Source organism: Cetorhinus maximus, chromosome 7, assembly GCF_964194155.1.
Source record: "Cetorhinus maximus chromosome 7, sCetMax3.hap1.1, whole genome shotgun sequence".
In the NCBI taxonomy this organism is placed as follows: Eukaryota; Metazoa; Chordata; class Chondrichthyes; order Lamniformes; family Cetorhinidae; genus Cetorhinus; species Cetorhinus maximus.
The window spans coordinates 58,528,772-58,550,669 of record NC_135885.1 but is presented as its reverse complement, the minus strand read 5'-3'; the positions used below and the strand labels follow the sequence as shown (position 1 = coordinate 58,550,669).

General features: G+C 43.4%; 1 protein-coding gene across 2 annotated transcripts in view; it reads right to left on the bottom strand.

Moving 5' to 3' along the window:
• Nucleotides 1-21,898, bottom strand: part of edar (ectodysplasin A receptor) — a 100,051-nt gene that overhangs the window by 58,170 nt on the left and 19,983 nt on the right. For both annotated transcript variants that reach the window (XM_078545554.1, XM_078545555.1), the window contains exon 2: nt 1,968-2,034. In XM_078545554.1, the coding sequence (XP_078401680.1) occupies nt 1,968-2,018 (51 nt within the window). In that variant the 5' untranslated portion in view covers nt 2,019-2,034. The remainder of the gene's footprint in view (nt 1-1,967; nt 2,035-21,898) is intronic.

Here is a 21,898-nt window from a genome sequence, read left to right as displayed (position 1 = left end):
ATTGAGAAGTCAACTTGGATTTATGAAAGGGAAATCATGTTTGACAAACCTGTTAGAGTGTTTTGATGATGTAACTAGCAGAACAGATAAGGGGGAACCAGTGGATGTGGTGCATTTGGATTTTCAGAAGGCTTTCGATAAGGTCCCACACAGGAGGTTAGTAAACAAGATTAGAGCACATGGGATTGAAGGTAATATATTGGCATGGATTGAGAATTGTTTTACAGACAAAAATCAAAGAGTAGGAATAAGCAGGTCATTTTCAGGTTGGCAGGCTGTGAATAGTGGGGTACTGCAAGGATCAGTGCTTGGGTCTCAGCTATTCACAGTCTATATCAATGATTTGGATGTGGAGACCAAATGTACTATTTCCAAGTTTGCTGATGACACAAATTGGTGGGAATGGGAGTTGTGAGGAGGACGCAAAGAGGCTTCAAGGGGATTTAGGCAGATTAAGTGAGTGGGCAAGAATATGACAGATGGAATATAATGTGGAAAAATGTGAAGTTATCCACTTTGGCAGGAAAAACAGAAATGCAGAGTATTTCTTAAAGGGTGAGAGATTGGCAAGCGTTGATGTCCAAAGGTACCTGGGTGAACTTGTTTGAAAGTCACTGAAAGCTAACATGCAGGTGCAGCAAACAATTAGGAAGGCAAATGGTATGTTGGCTTTTATTGCAAGAGGATTTGAATACAGGAGTAAAGAAGTCTTGCTGCAATTGTATAGAGCTTTGGTGAGACGGCACCTGGAGTATAGTGCAGTTTTGGTATCCTTACCTAAGGAAGGATATAATTGCCATATAGAGAGGGCAGAGAAAATTCATCAGGCTGATCCCTGTGATGGCGGGACAGTCCTATGAGGAGAGATTGAGGAGACTGGGCCTGTATTCTCAGCAGTTTAGAAGAATGAGAGGTGATCTCATTGAAGCATACAAAATTCTTACAGGACTCAACAGGGTAGATGCAGGAAGGATGTTTCCCTTGGCTGGGTGGTCTAGAACCAGGGCACACAGTCTCAGAATAAGAGGTTTTCCATTTAGGACTGAGATGAGGAGGAATTTCTTTACTCAGAGGGTCGTGAATCTTTGAAATTCTCCACCCCAGAGGGCTGTGGATGCTCAGTCATTAAGTTTATTCGAGACAGAGATCGATAAATTTCTAGATATTAAACATATCAAGGGATACGGGGATAGTGCAGGAAAATGGCATTGAGGTAGAAGATCAGCCATGATCTAGTTGAATGGCAAAGCAGGCTCGAGGGGCCGAATGGCCTATTCCTGCTCCTATTTCCTATGTTTTTAAAACGGGACTTTAGTCAGTTTCCCACTGGAGACAGTTTCCTGACCAGAAAACAAACCCAGCTCCTGTTCCTTGCTTCCTTGGCAGAGATTCAGCCCCATGAGTATTATAGGACTGGAGTGTGGTTTTGAATACTATAGTCATGTTTCAGTTTAAATATGATATTAATTTGTCCTTTTCTTTAATACAGCATATCGCATGTCTGACACAAGCTAAAAGCACTACACATCTTAATAAGACTGAAAAATACTGAAGGCTTCACAGATATAATATTTGTAATATTACATTTTGAGCAAGTATTCTAAATAGTATTTTGTTTTATTACCTTTCGAATCATTTTTATTGTCACGACATAACTTGAAGGAAATGTCTAGTCTTTTAGCCATGCTTTTCATTACAGGCTGAGAGAGGTAATAGCGCCACTTCTTGAACAAGCAAGGTTGTTAACTCTCCTAGTTTTCAAAATTTCAGCAGTAGTTGCAGTTGGGCCCATAGAGATCAACTAATTAGTTGACATTTGACAGGACTGGAATCTAAATAATAGAATTCTAGAATTCAGAGCCTGTCACTTCTTTGGAAGTCAAGGACACAAAATACATGGCCATAAATTATTGTATTCCAACCAAATGTCATTCTCCAATATATCTAAATTTAGCATCCATACTTACTAATACAAAAGGAAAAACATGTGTCCACCAAAGTGTCTTGCAATGCGACATCTTTCTATTTGTTCACCTGTAACACATTAATCAAAATATATGAATAAAAGTGTCTCTTCAAACTCTTCGTACTTTTAAAATGTAAGCACATTCTTTTATTCTATGGTCACTGAGCAGGTTGATCTGGGCGAGAGTTGTACGGAAAGAGAATAATAGGAAAATGTTTTGAAACCTATAGGAATGTATTTTTCAACTTATGACCAGGTCATTTTTAAAAAAACATATTACTACTTTTTCTATCTCAATCTCTATTTCAAGAGACGTGCAAAATGTGATGTACTTCAGCTGCCATGTATTACAATCAGCATTAGAATTTGAGTCAGTCCTTTTTATCATCTTTTCTGTGGTCAGAGTGGATTGGTACTGATGGGTAGACTACATGGTCCGAAACATGGACTGGAATTTAATTGACATCTCACCACCAGCAGCTGGGAATTCTGTGTCAGTCCCTTCCGCCCTCTGACATAATCGGGAGAGGTTTTGCCGCCACTGGGAGGTTGGCATGGGGCCTCTCCTGTAATTAAATGGGCTTGGCCACCATGTTTCCTGCCATGACAAGCTGAATGAAATTTTGCCTCTGGTCTTATGTCTTTGGAGATACATCGCCATTTTTGTAATATATAGGAGAGCACAATGACAGTATCAGTGAAGCAACGGAATCAATTAATCAGGTAATCAAAGCAAAGAGGCATATTTTCTTTTGGGTTTTTTTTTTGTTAAGTTTAATATTCAAGTAACTGGACAACAAGAACAGCAGAAAAGAGTAACCTGACTTTTCATCCATTCCTGCCACTGTTGAATCTTGTTCCCAATCCAAAATGCCCAAACAGATTTTTTTAATTGTTCAGTGCTGTTAAGATCGTAAAGGCCAATGAAGAAAAATGGTGTGCAAAATGACAGATTAAAAACTGTAGTTAATATTGTTGACAAAGGACAAGATTTTGAAATATTACTAAATATACGACATAATAATATGCTTCCTGCTTCACACTCTGGCAAGCACTTGTAAAAGAAATTTAACTTTTATTGGCAGCCTCCAGTGGTCCCTTTAGAGGCCATTGGCTTAGGCCGTATGTAGACTTTGCTTTTCTGGAAGCAGCAGGCCCGTCGGTTGCAGTTAGGACAGCTAAATTTTACATTACACAGGAAGCCTCCAGCAGGTGTCGGTTCCCTATTTGTACGTCCAAATGGTTTAACATCTGTTTCAAGTGCGGGACCTGGACACCTCTTTTTCTGCCTTTACAAATATGCTGGGTGGCAAACTTCCAGGGTGTAATGGGTGCATGCACTTCCACCCGCCATTCTGGAAGCTTAGGCACCCATTTTACAAAGGTGCAATACCACCAAATCTTGATGCCCTCAAATCTAAGAAAATAGTATTCTTATCAGTAAATTATCTGCATCCCAAAAGCAGTAATTGCTCATTACAAAAATTTAAACACAATTACTGTAACGTCACTGCACTGGAAGGAATAACTGCTAACAAGTCATGGTCTGTTTGTACTGAACCAATTCCAGTTGTCTATTGCCATTGCAATTCCCCAAGAACATAAGCAGACAGACAAACACATATTTAACATACTAATAGTTACCAACTTATTGACAGTGTCTCAATTTTCTTGTACAATCATGCAGCTTCTGAACATCAGAAGCAAATTGGCAGTGTACAGAGTTGGAGGCACATCAGCACATAATTACTACTGATTTTATTAAATATAATTAAGTGGATTAGACATTCGCTGTTTCGAGGTTCATTATCCTTGCTGGTGATACCGACAGCGGTGTGATTAAAAATGTTAAAATATCACAGGCATTTCTCACTAACCACTGTATTCCCAACAACCTGTGTACCTCAGGATAAAAAATCTGTATTTGCAGTGAACAAAAGAAAACAGAGTCACTGTGAAAACTAACATTTGTGTTCTTCAAGTGATACACTACAGTTTAATAAAAATTCATATTTTAAAATCAGTTCCTTCTACATTTAAAAATTGACATGTGGAAGATCTCAGAAATTCACTTGAGCTGACGCACTTTTGTGAACTATTGGCATCACAGTATCTTAACAGTCCAGAAGGAGGATATTCGGCACATCAAGTCTACACTGAAAGAGCATTCCACCTAGTCTGACTCCCCTACCTTATCCTCATGACCTTGCACATTCTCTCTTTTCAGGTAGCAATCCAATTCCCTTTTGAATACCTCGATTGAACCTACCTCCACCACCCTTCCAGGAAGTTTGTTCCAGACTCCAACCACTCTCTACCCTTTTTGCCGATTATTTTGAATCTGTGCCCTCCAGTTTTTGATGTTCTCTTGAGTGGGAACAGTTTCTCACTATTTACCCTGTTCATACCCCTCAGGATCTTGAATACCTCTAACAAGACTCCTCTAAGCCTTCTTTTCTCCAAGGAAAACAATCCTAACTTCTCCAATCTGTCCTCATAACTACAGTTCTTCATCCTGGGAATCATCCTTGTTAACCCCCCCTGTACTCCAATGCCTTCACATTCTTCCTCAAATATGGTGCCCAGAACTGGACGCAGTATTCCAGATAAAGCCTAACTAGTGTCTTACACAAGTTCAACATGACCTCCTTACTCTTGTACTCAGTGCCCCTATTAATAAAGCCTAAGATACTATATGCTTTATTAGCTGCTCTCTCAACATGCCCTGCCATCTTCAATGACCTATGTACATGTACACTGAGCTTTCTGTTTCTGCACCCCCTTTAGAGGTTCTCCCTTTATTTTATACTGTCTCACCATATCTTTCCTGCCAAAACAAATCACATCACACTTCTCTGCACTGAACTTCATCTGCTACTTGTCTGCCCAATCCACCAACATGTCTATGTCTTTTTGAAGTTCAAGACTATCCCCATCACTGTTGACAACATAACCAATCTTCATATCAGATTCAAATTTTGAAATCACGTCCTGCACACCACAGTCTAGGTCATTGAAATATATCAGGAAGAGCAAGGGTTCCAACACTGACCCCTGAGGAACTCCACTACAAACCTTCCTCCAACCTGAAAAACAACCATTTATCACGATTATCTGTTTCCTGTCACTCAGCCAATTTCTTATCCAAGTGCCTACTTTCCTTTTTATTCCATGACCTAGAATTTTGCTCACAAGTCTGTTGTGTAGCACTGTATAAAATGCCTTTTGAAAATCCATATACACCACATCTACAGCGTTTCCTTTGTCAACCTTTCCTGTTACCTCCTCAAAAAACTCCAGTAAGTTAGTTAAACATGACTTTCCCTTGATGAATCCATACTGGCTTTCCTTAATCATCCTGCACTTGTCTAAGAGATTATTGATTTTATCCCATACTATAATTTCCAGAAGTTTCCCTACCACTAAGGTCAAACTGACTGGCCTGTAGTTGCCAGCTTTATCCTTGCACCCCTTTTTGAACAAGGGTGTAACATTCACAGCTCTCTAGTCCTCTGGTACCTTCCCTGTGTCTAAGGAAGACTGGAAGATTATCACTAATCCCTCTGCAATTTCCACACTCACTTCCCTCAGTACCCTTGGATGCATCTCATTTGCTCCTGGTACCTTATCTATTTTAAGTAGGGATAGCCTTTCCAACACCTCCTTTCTCTTGGTTGTAATTTCTTCTAGTGTACCAGTTACCTCCTCTTCTATCTTGGCCTGGGTAGCAAGTACTTCCCTTGTAAAGACAGATGCAAAGTATTCATTCAACACCTCCGTTATTTCTCCAGCCTCGATATGCAAGTCCCCTTTTTTGTCCCTAAATTGCCTACTCTTTCTTTTACCACCCTTTTATTATTTACATGCCTATAGAAGATGTTGGGATTCCCTTTTATGTTCGCTATCAGCCTCTTTTCATGCTCTCTCCTTGTTTTCCTTATTAGTTTCTTCACTTCCCCTCTGGTCCTTCTATATTCAGCCTGATTTTCCATTGTATTTTCTACCTGACATCTGTCGTATGCGCACTTCTTCCTTTTCATCTTTACCTCTATCGCTCTCGTCATCCAGGGCACTGTGGATTTATTTGTCCTACCTTTCCCCTTGAAGGGAATATACCTTGACATTGCCTGCAATACTTTTTTCTTTGAATGTGGCCCATTATTCGGCCATTATCTTTTCTGCCAACATTTGATTCCAACTCACTCAACTCAGATGCATTCTCATCCCATCGAAGTTGGCTTTCCCCCAATTAATTATCCCTGCTCTGGATTGTTCTCTGTCCTTTTCCATGATTAACCTAAACCTTATGATACAATGGTCACTGCCCCCTAGAGGCTCTCCCACTGATATCTGATCCACTTGGGCCAATTCATTCCCCAGAACCAGGCCCAAAAGTGCATGTCCTCTCATTGGACTGGTGTTTTGAAATGATGAGCAGATCTCCACAACTCAGCTCCTCTAATTAATTTTGCAGAGTGTCTGGAGTTGAAATTATGAAATACTACATAAAAACAGAGCCAAGCACTTCAGTGAGAACAGCGTAAAATTATAATCACATTTCCAGATAATTTTTCCAGCAAACTTTCAGAATAAAATATTCTATCTACAATTCTTATTTTATTGCACTTACTGGAAAACGGTTGTGATTGAAATCAGGAAGAATTAAAGGAATATTCTGATTCTTGTAACTTGCTGTACTCTTCAAATTAAATATCTTGTCAATTTACTCCAAATGATTCCTGCCTGAGAATAGTTTCATTAAACTTTATTTAAAGTCAATACTGGGGATTCAATACTTCCTAGCTATTGTTTTGGTAAAGCATTGCTCTTTGCTGAAACTTGGCAAACCCGTTTGTTCTTTGCAGCCAGTTAAATTAGCCAATTCAAACTTCCTGTATACCAGGTAGTGACTCCATCAGTCACCACATCTTCCTGAGGTGAGGAGAATTGAAATTGTTTCATTTACCATTTGCAAAAGACAAGCAGGATGCCAGCCAGCGTGTTCTGACAAGTAGACCACCCTGGATGAAACAAAAGCAATTAGTTATGGCTCATGTCCAAAGCTGCAGAACAGGAAACTCTACAATGGTGAATATCATGGGGAGAATGCTAATGCCCAAAAATGGGTGGGTTTGGGTTGGGTGGGATGTCAAAATATTAAAAATCTCAAACTCAAATCCAAGCTGCACCCAACCTGCCCACTTGCGGTTTAACGGAAACGGGACCAGGAGGCCGGTGACCAACCCGTTCCCGGAAAGTGTGTCACTTATTTAAATATTTTAATGAGGGTGCTTGCCTCAGATCTTTTCCTCTGTTTACATTTTATGCTGAATGGCCCGGTTTTCCATGCCTCAGGAAACTTGCAGTTAAAGGGAGGTGCAAATTGCCGGATCTAAAAGATAAATGACTTTCCTGTGCTGTGTATGAGCCAGGAGCAGCAGGAGTGTTTTCCACTGACCCACTCAGCTTAACTGTAAACTACTCCTGTGATCAGCCATTCCCTACCCACCCCCATCCCGCCCACCTCAGCACCCTGAGCCACGACCCTGATCCTTTTCTTGATTTATATTAATGACTTAGACTTGGGTGTAGAGGGCACAATTGCAAAACTCCCAAATGACGGAAAACTCGGAAGTATTGTGAACCGAGGAGAATAGTGATAGACATCAATAGGACATAAACAGCTAATGTAATAGACAGACATCAGGCAGATGAAAATTAATGCAGAGAAGTGTGAAGCGATTCATTTTGGCAAGAAGAACAAGGAAAGGCAATACAAGGATAAAATTCTAAAGGAAATGCAGGAACAGAGGTACCTGTGGGTATATGTGCACAAATTATTGAAGGTGGCAAAGCGGTTAATAAGGCATATGGGACCCTCAGCTTTATAAATAGAAGCATAGGCCAGAATTTTTCCGTCGGTGATTTGGGGGCAGGGCCTGCTCGCCGATGGGAAAATGACGCGAGATGACGTTGGGAGCAACCCCCGTCGTCATCCCGGTCCCTTTAAATTTTCAGGAAGGCGGGCGGACAGCGAAATTAGCTGTCCCCCCGCCGACCTGTCAATGGCCAATTGAGGCCATTGACAGGATAATTCAAGTAATTAAAGACCCTGCCCGTCCAACCTTAAGGCTGGTAGGCAGGCCAGGAGCCCCAGCGGGCTTCTGATAATATATGAAACCTCATCCACTGGCGGGATGAGGTTTCATGTTCCTTTTTAAAAAATTTAATAAATGTAATGTGATATTTATTAACATGTCCCATCTCGTGTGACATTGTCACATGAGGGGGACATGTTAATAATATTTTCATTTTTCTATTTTTTAAGTTTTGTACACTGTCCTTAATCTCCCTGAGACAGCACTTAGTCTCAGGGAGCAGTGCGCAAAAGAGCGCACTTTGACAGTTGGGGATTCCCTCCCCCACCCCCAGCACAGGAAGCGCATAGCGCTTCCTGTCAGGCAGGCTGCTGGGCGGGCCTTAATTGACCCACCCACTCAAAATGGCGGCAGAGGTCGGCTGTTAGCCCACCGCCGAGCCGGTGGGGCCCAGATGCCCACCAAGGGCAAAATTCTGCCCATAGAGTAGAGAAATAAGGAAGTTACAGTGAACTTTCATAAAACATAAGCTCATCCTCAGCTGGGGTGTTGTGTCCAATTCTGGGCACCACACTTTAGGAAGGATGTGGAGGCAGTGGAGAGAGTGCAGAAAAGGTTTACGAGAATGGTTCCAGGGATGACAGACTTCAGTTACGGGCATAGATTGGCAAAGCAGGGGCTTTTTTTCTTAGAGTAGAGAAGATTAGGAGGAGATTTGATAGAGGTGTTCAAAATCATGAGCAGTCTCGACAGAGCAGATGGGGAGAAACTGATCCCGTTAGCAGAAGATCAAGAACCAGAGGACACAGATTTAGGGTGAATGATAAATGAATCAGGACTGACATGAAAAAAAGACAGACCTGCATTTATATGGTGCCTTTCACAACCACATTTCAAAACACTTTACAACCAATTAAGTACTTTTGAAGAATAGTCACTGTTGTAATGTAGAAAATGCAGCAGATAATTTGCACACAGCAGACTCCTGCAAACAGCAAAATGATAATAACCTGATAATTTATTTTAGTGATTAGTGGCCAAACAGCTCCTTCCAAAGTTGCAGTAAGGCTCTCACCCATGGAGGGACACCACAGACATGATCTTCACTCCGCGACAAATCCAAAAGAAATGCAAAGAACAGCACTAACTGCTGTACATGGTCTTTTACAACCTCAGGAAAACTTTTGAGTCTGTCAGAGTGAAGACTTATGGAATATCCTCCTCAAATTGGGCTGACCTCAGAAATCTGTCACCATCCTCCACCTATCCACAATGACATGGTTTGCAGTGGTTCAAGAAGGCAGCTCACCACCACCTTCTCAAGGGCAACTAGGGCTGGGCAATAAATGCTGGCCCAGCCAGCGAAGCCCACATCCCCTGAGTGAATAAAATAAAACATGCAAGCTGTGATCCTCACTAACAGAACCACCGCAAACCCTATCTCAGTGAAGACTAGGGTCAAGCAAGGCTGTGTTATTGCACCAGCCCTCTTCTCCAACTTCCTCGCTGCAATGCTGCACTTCACCTCCAGCAAATTACCCACAGGCACAGCGATCATTTACAGAACACGTGAGAAACTGTTCAACCTACGCTGCCTTCAATCCAAATCCAAAACCAGTTTAACCTCAACCACTGAGCGTCAGTATGAAGATGATGCTTGTGTGTGCGTACACTCGGAAACTGAGCTCCAGGTCTTTGTCAATTCCTTCTCTGAAGCATAATAGAAAATGGGCCTTTCACAAAACAACCAGGAGACTAAAGTCCTCTTTCAACCAGTTCCGACAGCATAACCTCCCCCCACCCCCAACCCCATCGATTATGATCAATGGCTATATTCTGGAAACTGTGGACCATTTTCTATATCTGGGGAGCCTCTTCTCGATGTAGACAGACATAGATGTTGGAATTCATCATCGTCTCCAATGTGCCAGCTCAGCATTTGGCCAACTAATGACAAAGGTATTTGAGGATCAGGATCCCAAGCCTGAGCCTAAGGTCATGCTGTACCAGGCAGCAGTGATTCCCCCCACTCCTATATACTTCAGAGGCTTGGACAACCTACAGCAGGCACCACAAAGCACTGGAGAAGTACCACCAGCGGTGCCTTCACAAGCTCCTCCAAACCCGGTGACAAGATAGATAGTCCAACAGCAGGGTTATCTTCCAAACCAACATACCCAGCATCGAGGTGCTAATTACTCAAAACAAGCTGTTCTGGGCAGGATATGTCATTCATATGCCTGACGCCAGACTCCCAAAGCAACTGTTCTACTTGGAACTTGGTCATAGCAGGAGACTCCCAAGAAGACAACGGAAACGCTTTAGGGATGTCCTCAAAGCATCCCTGAATGAGTCAAATATCCCCACTGACTCATGGGAGTCCTCACTTGTGACAGGCCAAAACGGAGAAGGTTAACTTGAGAAGGCAATGAACAGTTTGAAAGACTTTGTTGGGAATATGCAGAGGGGAGGTTGAGGGGCGGTGATAGTACACAAACCTTCCAACAAGTCACCTACCCAAACCCTTCAAGTACTACCTGCCCTGCATGTGGCAGAATCTACAGATCACACATTGAACTTATCAGCTATCTCAGAACCCACTAAAACAGAGTGAAAGCAATAATTCTTGATCCTGTGGGACTACCTCAGAAGAAAGAAGAAGAATCTGTTATCCTCCCAGATAAAAGAAGTGAAAATTAGAGACAAACCCTTACAAGGACAACACTCACATAAAAACATCACAAAACCAATTTAGCAACATTTTAGGAAATAAATCTAAATAATAAAATAAATAAATCAGCATTTGCCTGTTCCATCCTGTTTGCATGCCTGCCTGCTTAATGCTCTGCCAGCTTTTTTGCCCAAGTGTTTGATTCCCAGTACTTTGAAGCTTCCCAGCACCTGTTTGTTTTCCAAGTTAAACTCACCAGTTTCGATCTCAGGAGGCGGAGAACAACTGGGCTTGAGCAGGCTGTTTTGTATTTGGGATACTCAAGAGTGTGTTTCCTTCAGATTTAATGACAGGATTTGATTAGCATGTTTTGACTCTGTTTCTTGGCTGCAGCCAGCAAGATTCAAAGCTGGTTGGCTGTCGGGCAGGTATAGGCCTTTGCCGCCAGTCCACAGTCGCAGAGCAGAGAGAAGGGAGAGAGGGATTGAAAAGACTGGAGAAGGGGGTGATCAAAGACTGGAGAAGTGTATCAGAAAGGTCATAGGGGGAGATCAGAAAGCTTATGGGGGCAGTGGGGGTTGTGGTGGGGGGAAGGATTTTGGGAGGGGAGGGGGAGATCGGTAATGCCAAGGGAGATCAGAAGCAACAACTGGGGAGCACAGAGGAGGGGGGGAGGGAAGGATCACAGGGATTGGGGTGAAGGGGCTGGCTGAAATCAGGGCCAGAATTTTCCAGCTCCGTCGCAGCAGGGACGGGACTGTAAAGTGCGCAGAGCCATTCTAAAGTCCATTGACTTCGGCAGAAACGTAAAATCCCGCTGCTGTAAAATTTCGCCCCAGAAATCTGAAATCAGGCTGGTGGGAAATTATAGATTAGAATCATAGAATGGTTACAGCACAGAAGGTGATTTTGGCCTATCATGCCCTGCTGGCTTTCTGTACGAGCAACTCAGCCAGCCCCACTCCCCTGCCTTTTCCCCATTGCCATGCAATTTTTTTTCTCTTCAGGTAATTATCCAATTCCCTTTTTGAAAGCCACAATTGAATCTGTCTCCACCACACTCTCAGGCAGTGCATTCCAGATCCTAACCACTTCCTGAATAAAAAGTTTTTCTTCTTGTGTGTCAGCTGTGGTTCAATTAGTAACATGCTTACTTCTGAATCACAAAGTTCCAGGTTCAAGACCCACACCAGGGCTTGAGCACAAAAATCAAGGCTGATACTCCAGTGTGGCATTGAGAGTGCATTGTATTGTTGGAGATGCTGTTTTTTGGATGAGATGTTAAGCTGAGACCCCATCTGCCTGAAATGCAAATAGCAAGGGCGGGAAATACTCAGCTGGTTGCATCTATGGAGAGAGAAACAGAGTTAACATTTCGAGTCAAATATGACTTCTTCAGAACTGAAGAGTCATACTGACTCGAAACGTTCAGTTCTGAAGAAGTCATATTTGACTCGAAATGTTAACTCTGTTTCTCTCTCCACAGATGCTGTCATACCTGCTGAGTTTTTCCAGCATTTTCTGTTTTTAATTCAGATTTCCAGCATCCGCAGTATTTTGCTTTCATCAAGGTAGAAATGTAATGGGTTTTATGCCATTGAAGGCAGGGGAGGTGGAGGAAGAATAAAAGAGGAGGTTTGGGATAGGGTAGAGGGTGGGAGAGATTATACGACAAAGGTGTCATGGAACAAAAGGCAAAAAGAGCAGTAATGATTGTAGTATTGTCTTTTTGGGTGGATGTAAAAGATCCCATGGCACTATCTCAAAGAAAAGCAAGAGTTATCCCTGGTGTCCTGGACAACATTTATTCCTCAATCAACACAAAAAACAGATTCTTCTTCTTTCTTCTGAGGTGATCCCTCAGGATCAAGGATGATTGCTTCCACCCTGTTTCAATGGATTCTGAGATAGCTGATAAATTCAATGCGCGATCTGCAGATTCTGTCACATGCGGGTCAGGTGATGCTCGAAGGTTTGGGTAAGTGACTTGTTGGAAGGTTTGTGTACTATCACTGTCCCTCGACAACCCCTCTGCATATTCCCAACAAAGTCTCTCAAACTGTTCAGTGCTTTCTCGAATTAACCTTCTCCACTTTGGTCTGTAGGGTTTTCAGGAAGGGGTGGGGGGGAAAAAACATTCTGTAGACAAAGGGATAGGACGTGCTCCTTGATCTGTAAATGCATGATCTTAATACCATTCATTTTATCATGTGGAGGTGTGGATGAAGGGGCAGATGGTATGGTTGCTAAATTTGCTGACAACACAAAGTTAGGTAAGAAAGTAAGTTGTGTGGAGGGTACAAAGTGGCATAGATAGGTCACATGAGTGGGCAAAGACCAGGCCAAAGGAGTACAATGTGGGCAAATGTAAAATTGTCCATTTTGACAGTAACAATAAAAAAGAAGCATATGATCTAAATGGTGAGAGATTGCAGAGCTCAGACATTCAGAGGGATCTGGGTGTCCTAGTGTATGAATCACAAAAGGCTAGTATGCAGGTACAGCAAGTATTTAGGAAAGCTAATAGAATGTTATCATTTATTGTGAGGGGAATTGGGTACAAAAGTAGGGAGGTTATGCTTCAGTTGTACAGGGCACTGGTGAGACCATGGACATCAACACTGACAGGGGAAAGGAAATGAGTGACTAGGGGAGGGGAAAAAAACAGGGATCTTACGCAAAAGTGAATCCAGACCATGCTGTCTAAATCGAAAGTATCACCACAGTTGTGGTGGGCGAGATCAGGTGCTGCATGGGAGTGTGATCAGTGGGTGGGTGGAGATGCAGGTCAGCTCAGATGGGGAACTGAAAGCGAACCCCAGCAGGCAGCACTGAAAATGCTCAGGACCTTGAGATGAGTGCGATACTGGGAGGATCCGCGTGCATGGGGGAGCGCTTTCTGCTTTCTGTGTTCTGCTAGACCAGGTTCCCCATGGCGTCCGCCATCCTCTCCATGGAGACCTCCATACACACACATGTGGGCACCACTGCATCAGAGAGCAGGCGGACGCACTCCTCTGACTTGCATGCCACTTCGTTGAGGGCTTCCAACAGCTCTGTGTGAGGTTTCCCCACCTTTTGCTGATCCTCCAGGATGAGTTGGAAGGCCTAATCCAGAGGTTCATCATCTGACTCAGACCTCACAGATGCCTCCTCCCCAGCAGTCCTCCGAGTGCTGGGGAGCTCAGCTGAGCCTGCCTCCTCCTGCTGCGGATACGTGTCCGTGCGGTGACCACCAGATTGCCAACCCGAGTCTGCTCTAGATCTAGGTCCCACCAAGGTGTGTGTCTCTGTGCTGGTGCAGGGTGTGGGTAAGCTCTGTGATGGGTCTTCCAGGCTGCTTATTTCCACCTCTTCACTGGAGGAGGTGTCCTCTTGGCTGAAGATAAGGACCTAGATGGAGCTGAGGGACTGGCTGGCTGAGGGTGTCAATTCCTTAGCAGAGCTCCCTGTGAACCAGAGTAGAGATAATAATGCATGGCAGCAGGGTCAAAAGCAGGAAGGAGAGCAGTCATAGTTGCATTGAGGGAGGGATGATGTGGTGCAGGATCCTCACATGGGTGCTCGCCACCAACCTCACTGTTGCCGCAGGTATGGTCCACACCCTCACCAGTGAGTGCAATGGCACACTCCTCAAAGTGAGTGAAGGACTTAATATGGGCTACTCCACCCTGGTCTGGGGCCTTTCCCTGCTGTTTTGAGCCATTTTATCCTGTGTGGAAACAGATGGAGAGAGTGTGAGCAAGGCACATGGCACTGCGTGGAATGTCTGTCTGGTGAGCGGAGCCATGGACGGGATGAGGACGCGAGCTCCAGAGGATATGAGCCTGATGGAGATGTGAGGGTGTGTGTGAGAGTTAGTGGTGTTGTCCTTTGAGGTGTGAGATCCCTGTGGATGTGTGATGGGTTTGTGACTGTGAGAGTTGAGAGTGATGAGATGAGTGACTTACCCTGACGGAACAGATGAGACCATTTGTCCTGTAGCAGCGCTGGGTGGCTGTCCTCTTTTTCAGGGCATTGACGCTGACCACCGCTTGCCATGCTGGGTTGGTGATGCCGCTGCCCATTCTGTGGCCAGAGCTGGGGTAGAGGACACTGCGGCGGGCGTCCAAAAGGTATTCCAGTGACAGTAAACCAGGGGTGTGCAGTCTTTTTTTATCTTTTGTGGACATCTTCCCTGCAGTATTTGTGGGCTGGAAGCACTGAGATGTGTGCGCTCAGCTGGACTTTAAAAACGGTGCCCGGCATGATGAAGCGGTGGGGTGATGGTGTGGTGGGCGAATGAGACCCTGCCTGCCATGGAAATGGCATGTTTCCCAGGAATGCATAACTAATGCGGCGGGTTTGGGACAGTGTGAAAAGCGCCATTGCGGCTTGTGAGTAAAACCTCATTTTGCCCGCCCGCTACCGCACTTAGTGCAAACCTGGGATGATTCCACTCCACATCTGGAGTACTGTGTTCAGCACTGGTATCCTTATTTAAGGAAAGATGTAGATGCGTTAGAAGCAGTTCAGAGAAGATTTACTAGGCTAATACCAGGAATGGGCAGGTTGCCTTATGAGGAAAGGTTGGACAGGTTAGGCTTGTATCCACTGGAGTTTAGAAAAGTAAGAGGCAACTTAATTGAAACCTTTAAGATCCTGAGGGGTGTTGACAGGGTGGATGTGCAGAGGATGTTTCCTCTTGTGGGAGAATCTAGAACTCGGGGTCACGGTTTAAAAATAACGGGTTGCCCATTTAAGACAGATAAGGGGAAATTCTTTTGCTCAGAGCGTCATGAATCTTTGGAGCTCTCTTCCTCAAAAGGCAGTGGAAGCAGAGTCTTTGAATATTGTTAAGGTAGAGCCAGATAGATTCTTGATTAACAAGGGAGTGAAAGGTTATCAGAGGAGGCAAGAGGTTACAATCAGATCAGCCATGATCTTATTGAATGGCGCAGCAGGCTTGAAGAGCCGAGTGGCCTACTCCTGCTCCTAATTCGTACGTTTGTGTGTTTGACCTCCAAAGTTCTGCAGCTCAAGAGAACAAAAGGCAAAGCGGTTGATTTTCACTGTTGCCTGGCGATAACTGAGGTAACAGCCTCAAAAGCTTTAGCGCCCCATTCGCAATGGTGATCTGGTCATCACCATATTAAAAGGTACTCACATCTGAGTCCCAAAGCAGCTGCCTCTTTCAGGCAGTAGGTCCCGTTTAATATGGAAGCAGTGATTCTAAACATAGATTGGGCCCCGATCGCCATTTTAGGTAGGGAATGATCAGAGCCTGTGCAGTCAGAGAAAATAAAAATCAGGAGGATAAAACTGGCTTCCAATTCTCTATCACCGGTTTTACACTATTGCACAAAGTCAAAATTACCTCCATTACCACACAGATGCAGTTATTTATTAACATTGAATCATAGTTTTAACTCAATGATTTAAAAGAACAAAATTGTTCTGCAATTAACACTCCACTTAATGGAAGGGGGGGGGTCTCTTTCACCTTGAAATGACCATTTTAACTACAAAAAATGATGCAATGGCAAAGAAAGACAGGCTCCCGATCTTGCACATCTGTTTCATTCACAGGATTCACGCATTGCCATTTTAAACTAAGCTCTTTTTAGGCATCCATCATGTCTGCTCGAAATAAGTACAGGCCAAAAGCCCTTTTCAAAAGCTTTGGCATCCTATTGAACAATTGTAGATGAGTCATAGAAATCATGCGCAGGAACTGCCTAGATAGCATAAGTTCTAGCAATACTTAAAAGGGGTCATTAGCTGCTCCCGGGGATACTGATTAGTTTATTTGTACTGCTAGAATGCTGCTTTTCAGTTTTCAGGGGCTTTTGGTTTGGGGAACGACAAACCAAAGGGTGGTTACAAGGGGCAGGATCTTCCGGTCGGCGAGCGGGGGCGGGGCCCACTCACCGACGTGTAAAATGACGCGGGGTGACGTTGGATGGAACTCCCGACGTCACTCCGCATCGTTTCCATTTTCAGGTCGGCGTGGGTGCAGCCGAGTCGGATGTGCTCCCGCTGACCTGTCAACGGCCTATTAAGGCCAATAGAAAACCAATTCAGCTTATTAATGGACCTGCCCGTTCAACCTTAAGGTTGGACTGGCAGGCCGGGAACCCAGGCGGGCTTGTGAAAAAACATGAAATCTCATCCACTGGTGGGATGAGGTTTCATGAGGGTATTTAAATTTTAATGAAAGGTTTAAATAAAAGTTATGGACATGTCCCAACTCATGTGACAGTGTCACATGAAGGGACATGGCAGGGAAAATTTTTAAACTCCTTTATTAAAAGTTGGAAATCTGAGCTGATCTCCCTGAGGCAGCACTTAGCCTCAGGGAGATCTGTGTGCTCTTTCGCGCACATGCACGGAACAGCGCACTCCCGGCTGAGGGAATGTCCCCCCCCCCGCCCTGCCTGCACAGGGAACGCATAGTGCTTCCTGGCGGACGTCACGCTGGGCGGGCCTTAATTGGCCCGCCCACGTAAAATGGTGGCACGCCCCCAACCTGGGGCTCTGATCAGGAACCCACCCGCTTGCGCCCACTCCCGCACATCTGCCCCCCCCCTCGATGGGGGGAAAGTTTTGCCCACAGTTAGCTGCTGATGACACGGTGGGCGGGGCATACCTTGACATGGGGGAGGGGGGCGAAAGGGGGTGAGTGGGGGGAATCCTTTGACATGGGAAGCATGAGGGGCCATGTGTAATCCAATTGTACATGTGAAGCATGCATTAAATGACAGCTTTCAATTCTCCTGTAATCGGTTCCAACCCCTACGGAAGCCAGAATGCACCTCACTATTAAGAGATGTATTCTAGCTTTAAGTCGTGCAGGCTAGCACTGCGTGATGCTAACTTCACAAGAGTTTGGGTCCCTGAGATGTGCAGTCAGCACTGGGCTGCATGCCACAATCATTATAATTACCAGGCAGCACAAAATTTTCCTTCTGCCTGCATCACTTTGAGCGGCTACAGGCTAATCGCGATTTGTGATCGCTGTACCCAATTTTGGAGGCTATCCAGGTTAGCCCCCTTGATGATTGAGCAAAGATTGATGCAGAAGTTGGGTTTCATGTCAGGAAACATTTGTGATATTAGCAATAATTAAAACCATTCTTCTTTTATTACTTTAAACGACTGATTCCCAGTTTATGTTCAATCAAATGTGGTTTACATTGGAAACAATGAGTAGATTCCGCAGAAAGGATCAATTCAAAGATATAATTATTGTGGTAAACAGTAAGTATAGTGTATACAGTACATCACCATTTTTGCAGTCCAAAACAATACAGTTATGCTTTCATATTGTTGAGCACGGCAACCGTTTTGAAGTGCAGAGCTCCAATCTTTCTTTTTTTGAGTGCACATTTAGCACTGTGACGAATTCAGTGCAGTGGACAGACATTAATGCCTCAAGTATAGTGGCAAATCAGAAATAAATGTATAATTCTTTTCATGTTCCTCAATAAATAATGCACATAACCAGACTCAAATATTTTTGAAGATTTCCAACAGATATGACTTGTGGGGGTCAATTTTAACTGCCAGGTGTCAATGTGGCTGAGTGAGCAGTCAGCCCATCTGAGAGCAGGGAGTAGAGAGGCCCATTTCATTTAATGATCAGGCTTCATAAGCATGCCTGTCATGTTCAATGGTTTAATTGATTTGTGTTTGATTATGTTAATCTGTTTACTGACCTAAATTCATTGTACTTGATTGCTCAAGTCTGCAGGTGGAGCTAGAGGGCTGAAGTAACTGACACTTTATGGAAGGTTCTGGAAAGATTTGTGTTCTGGGCTGAGACCACAGGCTGGATTTTCATTCTCAAGGCAGGTAGTGAGAGTTGGGAAAAGTCCATACTCTAATGGATGTCTGGGCTCTCTGCCAAGAATACCTAATGAGGCCTAGATGAGAGCCCAGAAATCCATTAGCTTTTTGAAACATCTGAGCCCCAGGGAAAACATTGCTTGATTTTCAGCCTAGCTCTCTGATCTATGCTGTCAATTGCACAATGTTTATTTATACAAGTTGAAGAGGTTTCAAGTGCTTGTAGTTTCTGCTGTTGATATTTTAAAGGGTCTGTGTTACTGACACTTTCATTGGCCTATAGTAAAAAGGAGTATTTTTTAAAGAAGTGGGAAAGTTATCAATGACTAATGTGTTTTTTTAAGCTTTTTTTGAAACACAAAATACTGTCACTATAGGATTCATTGATTCAATACAATATATAGATGATGAATGAGCATGGAAGTGCCATAGCTTAGCATGGGGACATGAGGGCCATAGGGGTAGTTTGGGGTCATCCCTTGACATGGAGGGCATGATAGGTGGTTAGTGGGGGGCATTCCTTGGCATGGGGGGGAATGAGGAGGACCTTTTGAACTTAGCTTCCAAAAGGCTCCCTCATACAGATTAGGGTTCACCAAACCACTGAGGTGCTGTGAACCATGACTCCTTGCAAAACTGGCCTGACTCCATGAAAATTGGGGAGAACTAGGATATGCCTATCCCTGCAATGGAGCCTGCCAGATTTGGAATGCAATGTATTTGCCATCCAAACCAGACTGCACCCTCAAAAGACACAGTTAAAAATCAGAAACCCTGGGAATGGGATCGGGAATCTTGGAATCGGGTCCTGGCCACCATTTTTAAAGGTCCGCAAAGTCAGGAAAATACAACCCAATGTGTGTTGAAATCTTGAAAGTACTGAGATATTTTGAAGTACTGTAAACCTGTTGTAGATTTAGAACTAGTGTTATCTCTGCATTGCTCTGAGATAAATCAGGTAAGGTATACAGCACACTAACAAATACATAACAATGTCACTGGCCAATTTTCTGAGCACAATGAGGTCAGCAAGAGGCAACTGCCCCAGTGATAAAACTAAGCAGCAAAATAATACATAAAGAATACATTTACAATTTTATGATAAAAGGTGAATAATAACAATAAGTGTATTTAATAAAGTGTATTTAATAATAACACATCCAAAGGCATTTCAGAGGAGAGCTATAAAGCAAAATTTGACACCAAACAATTTAAGAAAATATTTGGCCAGATGGCCAAAATGAGGAAAGAAGCGTAGAGAGATGGAGAGATTTAGGGAGGGAAATCACGAGGTTAGGGCCTTGGCAGCTGAAGACACAGCCACCAATACTCAATCAATTAAAATTGTGAATGTTCAAGATGTTAAAATTAGAGGACTGCAAATAACTTAGAGGATTTTAGGTTTGGAAATAGAAATAGAGAGGGGCAAGACCATTAAGGGATTTGAAAACAAAGATGAGAATTTTAAAATCACGGCTTTGCTTAACCTGGAGCCAATGTAGGCCAACAAGCAAAGGTGTCAAACGTGAATGAGACTAGGTGTGAGTAAGGAGAAGGGTAGCAGAGTTTTGGATGACCACAAATTTTTGGAGAATTGAATGTAGGAGACCTAGTCAAGCCCAGAGGTAACAAGGGCCTGAATCATCATCAGTATCATTCAGTATCAGATGAGCTAAGGCAGGGACAGAATCAGGCAATGTTACACGGGAAGAAATTTACAATCTGAGTGATGGCTCAGGTATGTGCTCCACAGCTCTTCTCAGAGTAATCCTCCCATGTTTCCCACAAACTTTATTGCTTCTCACCCACAATTCTTCACATTTCCATTTACTGCAACTATTTTTTTTTTAGTATCGTGACTTAACTGTACAAAACTGGACAGGCAAAATGTTTTCAAAGCATACATATACCAACAAGCTCCATGCAGGTGCACAAATGCTCTACCTGCTGTGCCAAAAGAGAAATATTATTCTATTTTGTACCAAGGATGCCTGTCATCTTGAGAAGCACAACGTTCACTCTCCTCCCTTATTTTGATTTAAACATGAAAACACTCATTAATATTACACACAAAATTGGAAGGGAAATCATCATAGTGTGAGTCAATGAAAGTTGGATACAAGTTTACAATATTTCATGAACTATTATTAAACACAGGCCTTAGTACATTTGATAAAATAGTGGGGGTTTTAACTTCTGAGTGGTAAAGCAGGCTAATGAGTGATTGGTCTGTCCAGAGCAGCATCAGGAGGTCAAGCAGATTTTAATGGCTGGGTCTCATTAATATGCTGCTGTCCGCCTTCCTGGCCAGCTATTTTGGATAGAGAAACTTGAATAAACATAAACTTAAAGACTAGCCTAATCAGGCACATTTCCAGTAATTCTTCAGATCCCACAAGGGCAAGAAAAGGCCTCCCCTGATCAGACACTTTCCCCTTCCACCTCTGCAAACCATTGACCATCTTGGAACCCCAATTTCCCCACCCATGCCACACTTACCTTGGGCCTAAATTTCCATCTCTTCCCACCAAAAAATGTGATAATTAGGTTCCTTTGCATCAGTGGGTAGTGAAGAGAAAAATCATCCATGATCAATATATGCATGTGTGGCTGTCAAGCTTGGCTGTCCTATACCTACTGTTGAATAGCCTGTCAACCCTCAAGACATAGATTCACATATAGGGGTAGGTAATTTGATCAAGGCGCTGGGGATTGCTGAAATTACACCTAAACGAGCATGATTAGGGTACATTTCCCTGGTCCTGCACTAGAGAGAGATACTGTGTTGGGTCACAATGAATAGAGGAAAATCGAGTGGGGAGGAGCACATCTCTGTAAGAGAGCAGGTCCAAATTTTCATCCATTAATTATTATGGAGCCCCTTTACGAGTTTGCACATGTCTCTGCCACATTTTCCTGTGCCTGTTGTGTTCAGTTCATCTCATATACCCAGCCACAGGGTCATGAAATGGGAGGTAAGAGACAGAGAACACAGTCTCCACAACAATTCTTCCTATGCTCTTATAATCTGTCTACAGTATAGTTCATTTAATCTAAACTGGGAGCTATTCATTCTTCCTCCACGTGTCTAAACATATGAATAAAGCATAAATAATATGCTCCAAATATGCTCCAATCTTGAAAATACAGATTAATTTTGCAACGGGACTCTGCTGCACTCGTTCAGAAAAGAATGTATTGTCCTTAGTTTTTTATCTGTAAAAATAAATTTATGGCTCTAATTATTTAGAACATTCTGCAACTGAACAATTATTTTTTTTCAAGGTTGACAGAAATTCACCTTTCAGAAGAAGGACCATCTTGTCTAGGTCAGTT